Raw genomic sequence first — 17,387 nt, forward strand, 5'->3', positions numbered from 1 at the left:
TCCAGGAGCTTTGCCTTATCATCAAATGAATAGGTTGTTGTCATCCATGCTATTGAAAATTGAATAGCTTCCTTATGTTTCAGTAAACCACTAGGCAACACATCAAAGATTAAACTAAGTGTCATCATGAAAGTTTATTATCTCTTCATTTTATTTTGGTGATTAAATGTATTTTTTCTTGTTATTGTGAACTGTAGGCTGTAACAAGTTAACCCATTCAACTGAAGGCCTATCACAAATCTCTTTTTGTCGGTGATTCTGATAGGCTAATAAATTGGTGATGACTACTTTTATTGGTGATGCCTACTTTAATTGCATGTTTAGGCTACTGTTAAAGAGCTCACATTAGCACGAAAAATAAATAAAATAAAAATAAAAAGAGCTCACATTGGCTACTTCTCTGCCAGAGTTCATGAGATAACTAAACTAGTCCTACCGGTAAGGGATTCCATTATAATATCACGTGACCTACCTACATTGATTCCATTGATGAAAAACCTCGTGTCGCACACATTTCATTCAACATTTCATTCTAGCTCACAATCAAGGAGGGCTGTGCATTCTAGAGAACTACCGATAATCTGCAATTTTTTTGTCTAACGGCCCTTCTCTATCGGCTTTGCAGGCTTTGCTGATAGTCCCTCTACATAGCAAAACTGTAGCCATGCCAGCCACCACTCACCGCCTGAGACACGACACGAGCACTACACAATGCCGAGAAATGTCAGAAAACAGCAAGCTAGCTCATTTTCTAACAGAAAGGTGCAGTATTGAGAAATGGATGAATTGACACAGTGACCAAAATCGAACTCCTGTTGCAAATATTAGTTTAGTTAATTCACTAATAATTAGGCTTGTGTCGACATGCCCGGACATTCATGCAATAAGCAAGCTAGCTAAGCAGATAGCTATGTGACCTGTCAGCAAAAATTACGAAAACTAACCCTTTCATCTGTGGTGTTAGCTAGCTAGCCATATTAGCTACAATGCGAGCTAGCTGGCTAGATAAACATGGTGCTAAGATATCAGACAGGAGCTAATAGCCAATGTAGCTAGCAAACATTAGCTGGTTATCATTTTGAACAGGCACCATTTTCGGCAACGAGCCATCTGACTTGCGGTATAACGTTAGTTATTTACTGACGTGCTGATCTGACCAGCCGCAATCGTATCCATAAATTGACAGTTGAAAGTTGGATTAGATGATTGTCATAATGGGGAAAGAATGAAGTATTTTAAAATGCCCAAATAAAGGTTGGCAATAGGTTTAGCTAACTAAGAATCTTCTTGTATATTTATACACCAGCGCGTGTATTGAATGGCTCATATCTACCCAAATTATGGGTAGATATGAGCCATTGAAACAGAACGTGCATTGTTATTTCATATTTTTTCCTACCCTCGCTCTGCTTGTTAGATATTATGCACATTTATGGCTTGGTAGCAAATGTCATCGCCATTGAGCTGGTTTTCATAGTAGTAGTAAACAGCACCAAGTGATATGAGCGATGAGACGTGAGCAGTATTGGTTGCTCAATTTGTCGCTAGAGTTAATTTGCAAATGTAAAACATTTTATTTAAATGTTTTATGCTTATGCTGTCCCTCAGTCTCTCATGGATTGATKAATTCTCCAAAGCAAAACTAAATAGAATGTTTCAAGGTGAACAAAAAGGAACCAATTAGATCATTAAACAGRACAGAAAAAACAAAGGTAGATAACTTTTTGAGAAAATACTATATTATTATTATTATTATAGTTTATGCCTGGGAGTCTTGTGGAATCATTAACAACAAGGAACCGCAGAACCATCTACTAGCCCTGGCCCGCTAGCTTTTCTGAACGCTGTGTCCCCTGCTCGCCCAGCATAGTGGTGACTACCGAACAGCACTCTGACTCACCTATTGCTGCTCTTTTGACCCTATGATCACTCGGCTACACAGCTGATGCCCCCTGGACTGTTTCATTAACACAGTACCTAATTATGTTTACCTGTCAGCCCAAGCCTCGAACTCAGGTCCTGTATGTACCTAACTGACCCGTTCTGCCCATTCATCGCCATTTACCCGTTGTTGTCTTAGCTCTCCTGATCAACACCTGTGATTGCTTTATGCCTCTCTCTAATGTCAATATGCCTTGTCTACTGCTGTCTTGGATAGTTTTTATTGTTTTATTTCACTGTAGAGCCCTCAGTCCCGCTCAAAATGCCTTAGATAGCTCTTTCGTCCCACCCCACATACATGCACCTCACCTAGGTTAATTGATGCCTCCAGAGACGAAACCTCTCTCATCGTCACGCAAAGCATAGGTTTACCTCCACTGTACTCACATCCTACCATACCCTTGTCTGTACATTATGCCTTGAATTCTCAGTCCCCAACGCACTAGACGACCAGTTCTTATAGCCTTTAGCCGTACCCTTATCCTACTCCTCCTCTAGTTATGTAGAGGTTAACCTGTAGCCCCCCTTGAGCACCCAGTTCTACTCCTATTCCCAGGCGCTATCATTTGTTGACTTCTGTAACCGTAAAAGCCTTGGTTTCATGCATGTTAACATCAGAAGCCTCCTCCCTAAGTTTTTCTCAACTTCACTGCTTTAGCACACTCCGCCAACCCTGATGTCCTAGCCGTGTCTGAATCCTGGCTTAGGAAGGAAATTAGAAAATTTCCATCCCCAACTACAACATTTTCCACCACGATAGAACTACTAAAGGGGGTGGAGTTGCAATCTACTGCAGAGACAGCCTGCAGAGTTTTGTCATGCAATCCAGATCTGTGCCCAAACAATTCAAGCTTCTACTTTTAAAAATCCACCTTTCCAGAAATAAGTCTCTCACTTTTGCCACTTGTTACAGACCCTCCTCAGCCCCCAGCTGTGGCCTGGACACCATATTTGAAATAATTGCCCCCAATTTCTCTTCAGAGTTTGTACTGTTAGGTGACCTACACTGGGATATGCTTAACACCCCGGCCGTAGTACAATCTAAGCTAGATGCCCTCAATCTCACACAAATTATCATGGAACCTACCAGGTACAACCCCAAATCCGTAAACACGGGCACCCTCATAGATATCATCCTGACCAACCTGCCCTCATTGCCTGCGTCCGGAATGGGTCTGCGGTCAAACGACCACCCCTCATCACTGTCAAACGCTCCCTAAAACACTTCAGCGAGCAGGTCTTTCAAATCGACCTGGCCCAGGTATCCTGGAAGGATATTGACCACATTCCGTCAGTAGAGGATGCCTGGTTATTCTTTAAAAGTGCTTTCCTCACCATCTTAAATAAGCATGACCCATTCAAAAAATTTAGAACCAGGAACAGATATAGCCCTTGATTCACTCCAGACCTGACTGCCCTTGATCAGAAGAAAAACATCCTGTGGCGTTCTGCATTAGCACCGAATAGCTCCCGCAATATGCAACTTTTCAGGGAAGTTAAGTACTAATATACACAGGCAGTTAGGAAAGCAAAGGCTAGCTTTTCAAACAGAAATTTGCATCCTGTAACACAAACTAAAGAAAGTTCTGGGACACTGTAAAGTCCATGGAGAATAAGAGCACCTCCTCCCAGCTTCCCACTGCACTGAGGCTAGGAAACACTGTCACCACCGATAAATCCACGATAATTGAGAATTTCAATAAGCATTTTTCAACAGCTCTGCACCCCCCATAGCAACTTGCCCAAGCCTCCCCATTTCTCCTTTACCCAAATCCAGATAGCTGATGTTCTGAAAGAGCTGCAAAATCCGGACTCCTACAAATAGGCTGGGCTAGACAATCTGGACCCTCTTTCTAAAATTATCCGCCGCAATTGTTGCAACCCCTATTACTAGCCTGTTCAAATCAAATCAAATTTTATTTGTCACATACACATGGTTAGCAGATGTTAATGCGAGTGTAGCGAAATACTTGTGCTTCTAGTTCCGACAATGCAGTAATAACCAACAAGTAATCTAACCTAACAATTCCACAACTACTACCTTATACACACAAGTGTAAAGGGATAAAGAATATGTACATAAAGATATATGAATGAGTGGTGGTACAGAACGGCATGGCAGATGCAGTAGATGGTATAGAGTACGGTATATACGTATGAGATGAGTACTGTAGGGTATGTAAACATAAAGTGGCATAGTTTAAAGTGGCTAGTGGTACATGTATTACATAAAGATGGCAAGATGCAGTAGATGATATAGAGTACAGTATATACATATGAGATGAGTAATGTAGGGTATGTAAACATTATATTAAGTGGCATTGTTTAAAGTGGCTAGTGGTAAATTTTTACATAATTTCCATCAATTCAACCTCAATTCAACCTCTCTTTCGTATCGTCTGAGATCCCCAAAGATTGGAAAGATGCCGCTGTCATCCCCCTCTTCAAAGGGGGAGACACTCTAGACCCAAACTGTTATAGAACTATATCCATCCTGCCCTGCCTTTTCTAAACTCTTCGAAAGCCAAGTTAACAAACAGATCAACGACCATTTCGAATCCCAACGTACCTTCTCCACTATGCAATCTGGTTTTCAAGCTGGTCATGGGTGCACCTCAGCCACGCTCAAGGTCCTAAACGACATCATAACCGCCATCGATAAAAGACAATACTGTGCAGCCGTATTCATCGACCTGGCCAAGGCTTTCGACTTTGTCAATCACCACATTCTTATCGGCAGACTACACAGCCTTGGTTTCTCAAATGACTGCCTCGCCTGGTTCACCAACTACTTCTCAGACAGAGTTCAGTGTGTCAAATCGGAGGCCTGCTGTCCAGACCTCTGGCAGTCTCTGGGGGTGCCACGGGGTTCAATTCTTGGGCCGACTCTTTTCTCTGTATACATCAATGATATCGCTCTTGTTGCTGGTGATTCTATGATCCACCTCTATGCAGACGACACCATTCTGTATACTTCTGGCCCTTCTTTGGACACAGTGTCCAAACTGAACTCCAGACAAACTTCAATGCCATACAACACTCCTTCCGTGGCCTCCAACTGCTCTTAAATGCAAGTAAAACTAAATGCATGCTCTTCAACCAATCACTGCCCGCACCTGCCTGCCCGTCCAGCATCACTCCTCTGGACGGTTCTGACTTAGAATGTGGACAACTACAAATACCTAGGTGTCTGGTTAGACTGTAAACTCTCCTTCCAGACTCACATTAAACATCTCCAATCCAAAATTAAATCTAGAATCGGCCTACGCAACAAAGCCTCCTTCACTCATGCTGCCAAACATATTCTCGTAAAACTGATCATCCTACCGATCCTTTACTTCGGCGATGTCATTTACAAAATAGCCTCCAACACTCTACTCAGCAAATTGGATGTAGTCTATCACAGTGCCATCCGTTTGGTCACCAAAGCCCCATATACTACCCACCACTGCGACCTGTATGCTCTCGTTAGCTGGCCCTCGCTTCATATTCGTCGCCAAACCCACTGGCTCCAGGTCATCTATAAGTCTCTGCTAGGTAAAGCCCCGCCTTATCTCAGCTCACTGGTCACCATAGCAGCACCCACCCGTAGCATGCGCTCCAGCAAGTATATTTCACTGGTCACCCCCAAAGCCATTACTCCTTTGGCTGCCTTTCCTTCCAGTTCTCTGCTGCCAATGACTGGAACGAATTGCAAAAGTCACTGAAGCTGGAGACTCATATCTCCCTCACTAACTTTAAGCATCAGCTGTCAGAGCAGCTCACAGATCATTGCACCTGTGCATAGCCCATCTGTAAATAGCCCACCCAACTACCTCATCCCCATATTTTTTTTGTTGCACCTTTGCACCCCAGTATCTCTACTTGCACATTCCTCTTCTGCACATCTATCCAGTGTTTAATTGCTAAATTTGTATTATTTTGCCACTATGGCCTATTTATTGCCTTACCTCCCTAATATTACTTAATTTGCATACACTGTATATAGACTTTTCTATTGTGTTATTGACTGTACGTTTGTTTATTCCATGTGTAACACTGTGTTGTTGTTTGTGTCGCACTGCTTTGCTTTATCTTGGCCAGGTCGCAGTTTTAAATGAGAACTTGTACTCAACTGGCCTACTTGGTTAAATCAAGGTGAAATAAAGAAATATATATATTTTTTAAATTACCTCACTCGCTGCTGCAGCGGGGAGAGGACCGGAGCGAAGAGGCCGGAGGGGCGGAGCAAAGAGGCCGGAGATCGGGCGCAAGTGATGGGTGCACACACACTCAGCAGAGCGGGCACAAACAGGGAAGTCGCTAAATCAAACAAAAGTCGCTGAGGCAGCCTTAATAAGTAGCTACATTTGTCGCTATACTCTTTTGCCAATAAAAGTCGCTGGAGGGGTCTGAAAACTCACAAAATCTCGCTGCAAAGTTGGCAACAATGGATGAGGAGATGTGAATAGGAACTAAGTTACAGTCGCTCATCCAATCGTAGCAGTAGGATCAAGTTATAACCCGTCTATTTCTTGACAGAGCTGAACTGGCCAATTGAGCTGTTTCGAGTTTCGTCCTGGCAGCTGAGTTGTTTCAAGATGCGGCCTGACAGCTACATTTTTTTTTATCCCGATCACTGAAAATYACAAATTATAGTTTCATAAACATCTGTGATCACAAATCATGACATTATGTTGGACCCATTTGCATTGAATATGTTATTTTATATTCTAAAACTAACAGCAGTGCCATTATGATGTCCTTCCATACAGGCGTGACATGCTGTAGTGATGCTCATATGAGAATGTTGTTGATCAGTAGGATAATATCAGTCCCAAATGGAAGGCAAACAGATTTTTTTGTCATCTGAAGCATCAGACTCCACCGATCAGTCAAAACAAGCTCAATAACTCAATGCATGCACACACTCCTATTGAATATGCATTCATCTGTACCGTGAGTAAGCCTATTGTATGGCATCTTGATTTACCTAGTTAATCAAGAGATTTACCTTCCAAATAAAATTATTTTGTCATCAACATTTTCAAATTTAATGATATAAAATATTGGCCTCCGTTACCGACAAAAATTGGTATCGGAATGAGCCCTAAAAAAAATCCACATCGCTCATTCTCTAGTGTATTCTCTCCAGCAGTGGTGAAGTGTAGGGCTATGACTATGTAGCCTTGTGACACTGTCCTTCTGGACTCTGTGCCGGTCCCTATTGTATGTTGAAATCTCATTATCTTCCTGCAGATGACAGTATTGTGTCATGACCTGAGGGCCTACTTGTTTTCATTCTCTCACCTGTCTTTATTATAATAATAATAATATTTAATTTGTAAAGCGCATTTCCCATGCTTAATGCGCATGTGAAGCTTATTGGCGTTTGCTTCTGTGCGCAAATCATTTGACTGCTGCAGTTTGAGATTATTTATGAAAAGAAGCTGATACTGGCCTTTATTATTTACGGTTTATTTCTGATATTTTAGATTAATTAAATTGATTCATTTATATTATAGCGTTCCTATTCCAAGAAAAACAAAAATACATTTTACAGTAGCCTATGGATTGCCTACCTAAAACATCCCTGAATACATTTAGTCATTTAAAATAGAAATGACATATCCTAATGTTAGAAAGTAGAATATAAACTAGAAATAGGCTACTCTGGGTGGGGTAGGCTAAATAATTACAACCAAATAGACCTAATTAAAAGAACGGTGATAAAGGAAACAAAAAATGCTAGGCAGGGCAGAGCGAAATTGAAGCGGGAGAAGGTACACACCATTTTAAAAATCTGCTCAAATTACGCTCTGCTCCTCGCTCAACACTCGCCCACTTACATGCTCAGGCTAAAGCAGGGCTGCTGTTGAATGCCAATCAAAAAACGGTAAATTATTAATCATATCAGTGGATGGAATCAGTGAATGAATGGCTGCAGCAACCATTACACGGTCTGACAAGCTGCATAACAAATTAGATTTAATTAGACAAAACAATCGTATTGTTTTTTACTAACTTGTTCAAACAAGATAATTAATAGAGTCTAAGTTCTTATTTTATTTTGCCAAGGGCTTCAGGGCTTCCATTTGGACCCATCTATAACATGAGATTTACATTAAAAATGTAGATGTGGTTGTAACAAAGCAACATTCTCCTTTAATATCATATAGCCTCTTTCTTGCTTTCCATGTAAAACAACCAAAGGCACACTTCAAGTTCAAGTAGAAGACTAATTGAAGCACAGCACTTGGCCAGAGGTCATAGTTACCTCCTCCGGGCGGCTCAGCACGTGACCCTCAGGGCCAGTGATGCCCAGCTCCAGGATCTTACGCTGCTCCTGCAAACACATCAGACAACAGCTTTAGTGGCTTGGCCGGTGGAGACAGCAAACTGGGACAATGTGATAGGATTTATTAGAAGTTCTGTTACCTCGGCAATGATGTCCCCGTTCTCTGCGTGCACCTGAGCGATGGCTCCCAAGTTTCTGATGACATTGAACACCTCGTACATCTACAGGAAGAGGAAAGCATCCTTTCAACACACAGGCCAGGGAACAAGGGGCTTTAGCAATGAGGACATTTACAATGTGTTTTTTCGTGGTCCAAGGTTTAGTGGAGATCTTTGTCAGAGCAAGACATGTTGGATGAGAATGTTAAATGTATAGATTAATTAATTTACTCTACTTCTTTAGGTTGACCACATGGTTCAACTCAGAATTCACATGGCAATCAACTAGGAATTGACAGCTGCAATAGGCAATCTTTCAGCACGTGTTACAAGAGTCATCACCAGTGGCAGTCCTAACCACTAACCAGCCTGTGCTGAGTGGGAAAACTCAATACAGTGCCATTAACAAAGCTTTCCCAGAAATACATGTGCAACGTGAGAGAGATCAATCACCCCACAGAAAGACAATCCTTTATCTAGCAGTCAGATAGCGGTAGATATTCCAGAGGAGGTGAAGAAGGCTTCAATAATCTCATAATTGTTGGAGCAGTGACGTGCTGTAGTCACCAAATTTGAGATATGGATTTATACGTGCATGCAAATCCCCCATTGACATCAACTACTTTTTACACGTACTAATCTCAAATTAGGTTTCAGCCTTCAAAGAGTTTATAAGCAATGGGTAACACTTTACTTGACACGCAGTGCCATAACATGGTCATAACCATTAACTACTGTCATAACAGCTGACATAACCTGTCATAATATGGTCATAACATTGTCATAACCCATATATTTACACCTGTTGTGACATATATTGCATTATTTTATGGCTGGTTATGACACTTACATAAGAGTGTCAAAACCCACATTTATTCAAACTAGTTTTTTCCCCTGCCAAGAAGTTTCCTTTCGTTTGAAAGTTTGTTTCTTAAATCCTTTGTTGTTGTTGTAATAAATTATTTATAGTCATGTTTTATTCATCATATTTTAAATAACTTTATGACACTCATGAAGAATTATGACCATACTGTGTCACTTTACTTGGACTAAGAAAATACACTTTATTACACTGTCAAAAAGCATTATGACCTTAATAATCATACAAGCCAGATAGGCCTATCTCGTACACACCCTTATATCAGTCATCAGTCAAAAAGAGGGTGTCTGGTCCTGCTCCTGAAATCTGTTCCTGCATTCATCTCAGTCATCAGCAACAGAGCATTGGGGTAAGCTGCATGTCTGACATCAATGTGTACACAATTACAATGATAATTTAATATGGTCAACAACAACAAAAAATTATATAACATAAACATACTGTTGACACATAGACTATGGTGTAATGGAATGTTTTTGCTTTGTGTGGTAGGTTTTGTGGGTTTTTACACTCTTATGTAGGTGTCATAACCAGCCATAAAATAACACAATATATATCATGACAGATCTAAATATATGTGTCATGACAGTGTTTCTGACCATATTATGACAGGTTATGACATATTATGACATGGTTATGACGCTGGGTGTCAAGTAAAGTGTTACCAAGCAAGATCATACAGAATATAATTTCATGCAATGCATTTACGCAAAGTGCAATGCAATCACAACTTTAAATGCATGCACAAGCCTCCACAAATGTTGACTCCTCCATCCGTCGGCAGTAAATCATACCAATCTGAAATGCTTCAAATCGTACCTGGGAGTCGGAAAGTTGGAAAACATCCTTATAAGCCAAATAGACCAGGAAAGAGTTGACACCTAAAGATAGAAAACTTATGAGCAATAGTAGCAATAGACAAAGGGTTAGCAAAGGGAGAGGAAAGGACAGTCACAGGAAGGAAATAAACCACAAGGAGAGTCTTAGTAGAAATCATAGCTCCCCCACCCCAACTGACATGAGTGAATGGGTGACAATGGTTTGTGTAATTGTGTTAGTTGCGTACCGTGGTCCTTCACCAGGCTCTCCATCTCCTCCTGCATGCCCTTGTGCCAGTTAGTGATGTCCACATGCAGGGAGTAGTCACAGCAGGACTTGCTGTCGGCCCATTCCCTCCACTGGTTGAACGCTGCCACCAGGCTCACACCAGGTTCTGGAACCACATGATCAACTACAGACAGACAGACACCATTGTCATTGAAACCACCTTAGTAGTAACATTATCGCGTTTTACAGAAGCCAGACATAATATTCAAAACCATGAGGCAACATGAATATCTGCAAAGGGTAAATTAGTAACAAATGTTTTGGCTGGTTGATATCGGTATTTCAGAATCTAGAGGTTTCTGTAAAGTGTGTCATTGGGGATGAAGCATTTCATTAGTACATACCTATCATGGTGGTTCCCCCAGCCAAAGCAGCACGGGTGCCCTGGTAGAAGTCATCTGCTGACACCATGCCCCTGTCTGGCATCTGGAAGCGTGTGTGCACATCTATGCCCCCGGGCATCACCATGCGTCCATGGGCATCAATGATCTTCACCCCACCAGGAACTATCAGGTTCTCTCCAATTTGCCTGAGGAGAAGAAATGTATTAAGAGAGGGAGAGACCAGAAATGATCAAAGGCATTACAAAATAAGATACTGTTTTTTCCCATATATATATATAGCCAACAAAAGTGCCAACAATGGCGCTCGAACTAATAAGACTTACTTGATGACTCCATCCTCGATATAGATGTCAGCAAAGAAAGACTGGTCATCATTTACAATCTTTCCACATTTGATAAGGAGACGATCACTCTGTGAGAAGAGACGGAATTTAATTTGTGACTTAATTGTGTTAACAGCAATGAGCACCACAACCCATTGATGATAGATTTAAAAAGCATACTTCATATTGGACAAATTTGGCATGAAAGGTAAGCTAGCCAATACTCAACCCCAGCACATCCATCCATCKAGGAGAGCTTCAACAGAACCTAACTGAATAGAAGCACATCAGATGCATACCATAAGGGACTAAAAATCTCTACACAAGGATAGAGTCCTTAGTATGCATTTCTGTATAAAACAGCACTAGGGCTTGGCCAAGACATGGCCATTGTCTTGTCTGCCAAGAAACCCCAAACAACAATGCATAAGCAGAGCTAAATCAGAAACAAAGTAACACCCAATTGTATTCAACAATATATTTTTAAGTGTTTTATCGAAATGGAAAAATTCAAACAAAAAGGACACAGGCTTATGGCCACAATTTTCTTTCTTTTTGTGATCTTTCTGCAAAGTTATCTTCTTAACCAACAAGAGCTGTTTCTTTCTCTGTCAAACCAGTGATGCAGTTAAGGGGAATTCRGACACATACTCAGAATGTCTCTACCCTAAGTATACAAAACATTAAGAACACCTGCTCTTTCCATGACAGACTGACAAGGTGAATCCAGGTGAAAGCTATGATCCCTTATTGATGTCACTTGTTAAATCCACTTCAATCAGTGTAGATGAAGGGGAGGAGATAGGTTAAAGAAGGATTTTTAAGCCTTGAGACAATTGAGACATGGATTGTGTATGTTTGCTGTTAATGGGGTGAATGGGCAAGACAGATTTAAGTACCTTTTGAACAGGGTATGGTAGTAAGTGCCACCGGTTTGTGTCAAGAACTGCAACGCTGCTGGGTTTTCACACTCAACAGTTTCCTGTGTGTATCAAGAATGGTCCACCACCCAAAGGACATCCAGCCAACTTGACACAACTGTGGGAAGCATTAGAGACAACTTGGGCAAGCATCCCTGTGGAATGCTTTCGACAAATTGCAGAGTCCATGCCCCGACGAATTGAGGCTGTTCTGAGGGCAAATGGGGTGCAACTCAATATTAGGAAGGTGTTCCTAATGTTTTCTATACTCAGTGTATATCATGTGAGTACAGAAAATGTACAAAAAAAGTATGCACTCAATACTGTAAGTTGCGCTGGATAAGAGCGCTTGCTAAATGACTGAAATGTAAAAATGAGTGCAAAGATTAGGCTAATGCCCAACTGAAAGGCCTTTTAAAGCAACCACTACTCAGACAACACTTGGCTTCTCTATTTTTACTAGGCTATTGGCCATTTATTTCATATAGAATAAGGCTTTATGTGTTAAGTCATGACATATTCCACCCTGATCACAAACAGCTCAGATCTTGAGGGGTAGCCTAGTTCAGTCTGAGATACAGGGCTGTGTAGAGTAGAGCATGGCTTAATGGAAGACCAGGAGCATCCACTTAAGAGTAGGACAAATAATCCCATTTCCATCTGAGGAGAGCATCTACTGTTGGCTCGGGCTGGCCTACTTCTCATCAGCCCTTCTTCTCATCTGGCCTTCCTCGGGGAGTGTGAGCTGAGTAGCTACCTTAATGAGGCCGATAGAGTTTCATCCTCTCTCCAGACCATACAGCAGTCACAAGATGTAGAGTGTTAGTATCCCCTAGCTAGCACACTGCCCTGAGTGCTTTCACAATCAGACAGTGACCTATAGCCTACAACTAATAGTTGTGGTGGTCGCACAGAAGACTGAACAGGCCTCACAAAACTGCATTCTTCCAGCATGATCTAACAGTCTATTATCTTCAAATGGGTCAGTTGACTTCAGATTAGACCACATTTCTGCACTCAACCAAAAAAAGGAAAATAACAGGCCTGAGTGCAAGGGATAAGGCAAATTGGTTCCAATATCCTGTTTCATATGTCTTTGATAAATCATGAGTGATCTTGTCTTACTTATCTTCATCTGTTCAACATCCATAGTAGAAGTCGACCGATTATGATTTTTCAACGCCGATACCAATATCGATTATTGGAGGACCAAAAAAAGCCAATACCGATTAATCAGCCGATTTTTTAAATTTATTTGTAATAATGACAATTACAACAATATTGAATGAACACTTTTATTTTAARATAATACATCAATAAAATCAATTTAGCCTCAAATAAATAATGAAACATGTTCAATTTGGTTTAAATAATGCAAAAACAAAGTGTTGGAGAAGAAAGTAAAAGTGCAATATGTGCCATGTAAAAAAGCTAACGTTTAAGTTCCTTGCTCAGAACATGAGAACATATGAAAGCTGGTGGTTCCTTTTAACATGAGTCTTCAATATTCCCTGGTAAGAAGTTTTAGGTTGTAGTTATTATGAATTATAGGACTATTCTCTCTATACCATTTGTATTTCATATACCTTTAACTATTGGATGTTCTTATAGGCACTATAGTATTGCTAGTGTAACAGTATAGCTTCCGTCCCTCTCCTCGCCCCTACCTGGGCTCGAACCAGGAACACATCGACAACAGCCATCCTCGAAGCATTGTTACCCATCGCTCCACAAAAGCCGCGGCCCTTGCAGAGCAAGGGGAACAACTACTTCAAGGTCTCAGAGCGAGTGACGTCACCAATTGAAACGCTATTAGCCGCGCACCCGCTCAACTAGCTAGCCATTTCACATCGGTTACACCAGCCTAATCTCGGAGTTGATAGGCTTGAAGTCATAAACAGCTCAATGCTTGAAGCACAGTGAAGAGCTGCTAGCAAATCAAATCAAATCAAATTTTATTAGTCACATACACATGGTTAGCAGATGTTAATGCGAGTGTAGCGAAATGCTTGTGCTTCTAGTTCCGACAATGCAGTAATAACCAACAAGTAATCTAACCTAACAATTCCACAACTACTACCTTATACACACACAAGTGTAAAGGGATAAAGAATATGTACATAAAGATATATGAATGAGTGGTGGTACAGAACGGCATAGGCAAGATGCAGTAGATGGTATAGAGTACGGTATATACATATGAGATGAGTACTGTAGGGTATGTAAACATAAAGTGGCATAGTTTAAAGTGGCTAGTGGTACATGTATTACATAAAGATGGCAAGATGCAGTAGATGATATAGAGTAGAGTATATACATATGAGATGGGTAATGTAGGTATGTAAACATTATATTAAGTGGCATTGTTTAAATGGCTAGTGGTACATTTTTACATAATTTCCATCAATTCCCATTTTTAAAGTGGCTGGAGTTGAGTCAGTATGTTGGCAGCGGCCGCTAAATGTTAGTGGTGGCTGTTTAACAGTCTGATGGCCTTGAGATAGAAGCTGTTTTTCAGTCTCTCGGTCCCTGCTTTGATGCACCTGTACTGACCTCGCCTTCTGGATGATAGCGGGGTGAACAGGCAGTGGCTTGGGTGGTTGTTGTCCTTGATGATCTTTATGGCCTTCCTGTGACACTGGGTGGTGTAGTGTGTCCTGGGGCAGGGCAGGTAGTTTTGCCCCCGGTGATGCGTTCTGCAGACCTCACTACCCTCTGGAGAGCCTTACGGTTGTGGGCGGAGCAGTTGCCGTACCAGGCGGTGATACACGCCGACAGGATGCTCTCGATTGTGCATCTGTAGAAGTTTGTGAGTGCTTTTGGTGACAAGCCGAATTTCTTCAGCCTCCTGAGGTTGAAGAGGCGCTGCTGCGCCTTCTTCACGACGCTGTCTGTGTGGGTGGACCAATTCAGTTTGTCCGTGATGTGTACACCGAGGAACTTAAAACTTTCCACCTTCTCCACTACTGACCGCGCTGTCGTGGGGAGGGGGGTCCCCTCTGCTGTTTCCTGAAGTCCACAATCATCTCCTTTTGTTTTGTTGACGTTGAGTGTGAGGTTATTTTCCTGACACCACACTCCGAGGGCCCTCACTCCTCCCTGTAGGCCGTCTGTCGTTGTTGGTAATCAAGCCTACCACTGTAGTGTCATCCGCAAACTTGATGATTGAGTTGGAGGCGTGCATGGCCACGCAGTCGTGGGTGACGAGACTACTGTGATGAGAGCTTGAAGAACACACTGGAGTGAACCATCGGTGAGAGTACAAAGGAGGGGACCAGAAACGAAAGGCGCTCAGGACGAAGAGTCGTCACCACTTGAGGTTTGTAGGCCCACGAAATGAAGCTCTGATAAGCAAATCACGCGGGAGGGATTGTAGTAGCTCTACCCTTTCACGACACTGGACTGGCCGGCCCCGTCAGGAAAGCTCCAGGACCAGTTGCAACCATGTCAGACACAAGACGTGACGAGTCGAGACCAGGGTCTCGCACGAAGTGCGTGATGGATGAATGCTTCAACCAGAGCATATGTGTCTGCTGAGCGATGAGACTGACCGGATCGCTCAGTAAGACTGCTCTATCAAATATCAAATCATAGACTTAATTATAACATAATAACACACAAAAATACGAGCCTTAGGTCATTAATATGGTAAAATCTGGAAACTATCATTTCGAAAACAAAACGTTTATTCTTTCAGTGAAATACGGAACTGTTCCGTATTTTATCTAACGGGTGGCATCCCTAAGTCTAAATATTGCTGTTACATTGCACAATCTTCAATGTTATGTCATAATTATGTACAATTCTGGCAAATTTGTTAGGAATAAAATGGTCTTCACACAGTTCGCAACCAGCCAATCACTGCTATGCAGTCTGTAGGCAAAATCTCGTTTTTTTTTTATAGCACTGTTTGCTGATGAGGTGGTGCATCCAAAAGGGAACTACTGGAACAGAAAAGTAGAACAACAGCTCAATCTGTCAATGCCATGTACATTAGCAGCATCCCATAACTTCTCTCTTTGCATTTGGTGGGCTGAGAGAGGAGTGCGCAAGTAACAGGGCCAAGGCCTAAACCCTAGGATGCTTCAGTAACAGTGTTTCACATGGAAGATGTGAGTCAGCCACACCGCAATGAGATGGTGCCACTGGTACAGTTGATGGGAAAACAGCACATTMCTCTGTCCCCATTTTAAAGCCACAACACGCTGTCATTTGATGTCAGGTGCTTAGATAAGTCTGCTCCAGTTGTGAGAGAGAGCCGACAGCTGCCTGAAAATACCTCCCCCCAATCCCAGTTCCCTTCCATGTTGCCCTTGCAGAAACAAAAGGAACAGATCTCTAGAACCATTTTATTTCAATAATTCATATATTTTTGACAGGAACGCACACAAATGTGTGGTTTGTGCTATTTGATTAAAGACATTAAATGCCTAAATGTCATTACTACATGTAGAGTATGGCAGCATACAGACAAAAGCTAGGCCTTCATGGCAGGTAGCCTAGTGGATAGAGCGTTGGGCCAGTAACCGAAAGGTTGCTAGATCGAATCCCCGAGCTGACAAGGTAATAATCTGTAATTCTGCCCCTGAACAAGGCAGTTAACCCACTGTTCCTAGGCTGTAATTGTAAATAATAATTTGTTCTTAACTGAATTGCCTAGTTAAATATAAAAACAGTTTACAGCAAGGATGGATTTAATCCAATGACCTACTTTTCATTAAAGGTTTTTGCCCTTTTAACTCAAATCAAATCAAATTTTATTAGTCACATACACATGGTTAGCAGATGTTAATGCGAGTGTAGCGAAATGCTTGTGCTTCTAGTTCCGACAATGCAGTAAATAAGCCAACAGTAATCTAACAGACAAACCAACTACACTAACATCCACACACAGATGTAAAGATGAAAGAATATGTACATAAAGATTGAATAGTGGGGTAACAGGACACGGCATTTGGCAGATGCAAGTAGATGATAGTACGTACTTACAATAAGTATTAGGGGTATGTAAACTAAATTGATAGGTTTAAAGGGCTATGTACTGTATTACAGTAAGATGGCAAATGAGTAAATGATATAGGTACGTATATACATATGATGGATGTAGGGTATGTAACATTGTATTAAGTGGCATTGTTAAGTGGCTAGTGGTACATTTTTACATATTCCATCAATTCCATTTTTAAAGTGCTGGAGTGAGTCAGTATGTTGCGCGGCCGCAAATTTAGTGTGGCTGTTAACAGTTCTGATCGTTGAGATAGAAGCTGTTTTGCATCTCTCGGTCCCTGCTTTGAATGCACCTGTACTGACTCGCCTTCTGATGATAGCGGGTGAACAGGCAGTGGCTTGGGTTGGTTGTTGTCCTGATGATCTTTATGGCCTTCCTGTACCGGTGTGTAGGTGTCCTGGCAGGCAGTTGCCCCTGTGATGCGTCTGC

The 17,387-nt window shown here is 41.7% G+C and overlaps 1 protein-coding gene across 1 annotated transcript in view; it reads right to left on the reverse strand.

Annotated features, from left to right (window-relative positions):
* The window catches only part of LOC111975121 (dihydropyrimidinase-related protein 2-like), a 34,016-nt gene that overhangs the window by 13,706 nt on the left and 2,923 nt on the right, over nucleotides 1-17,387 (reverse strand). The window contains exons 2-7 of the mRNA XM_024003300.2: nucleotides 11,031-11,119; nucleotides 10,708-10,892; nucleotides 10,323-10,487; nucleotides 10,076-10,137; nucleotides 8,359-8,439; nucleotides 8,198-8,266 (exon numbers count right to left, since the gene is read on the reverse strand). Coding sequence (XP_023859068.1) covers nucleotides 8,198-8,266; nucleotides 8,359-8,439; nucleotides 10,076-10,137; nucleotides 10,323-10,487; nucleotides 10,708-10,892; nucleotides 11,031-11,119 — 651 coding nt within the window. The remainder of the gene's footprint in view (nucleotides 1-8,197; nucleotides 8,267-8,358; nucleotides 8,440-10,075; nucleotides 10,138-10,322; nucleotides 10,488-10,707; nucleotides 10,893-11,030; nucleotides 11,120-17,387) is intronic.

Source organism: Salvelinus sp. IW2-2015, linkage group LG15, assembly GCF_002910315.2.
Source record: "Salvelinus sp. IW2-2015 linkage group LG15, ASM291031v2, whole genome shotgun sequence".
NCBI lineage: Eukaryota > Metazoa > Chordata > Actinopteri > Salmoniformes > Salmonidae > Salvelinus > Salvelinus sp. IW2-2015.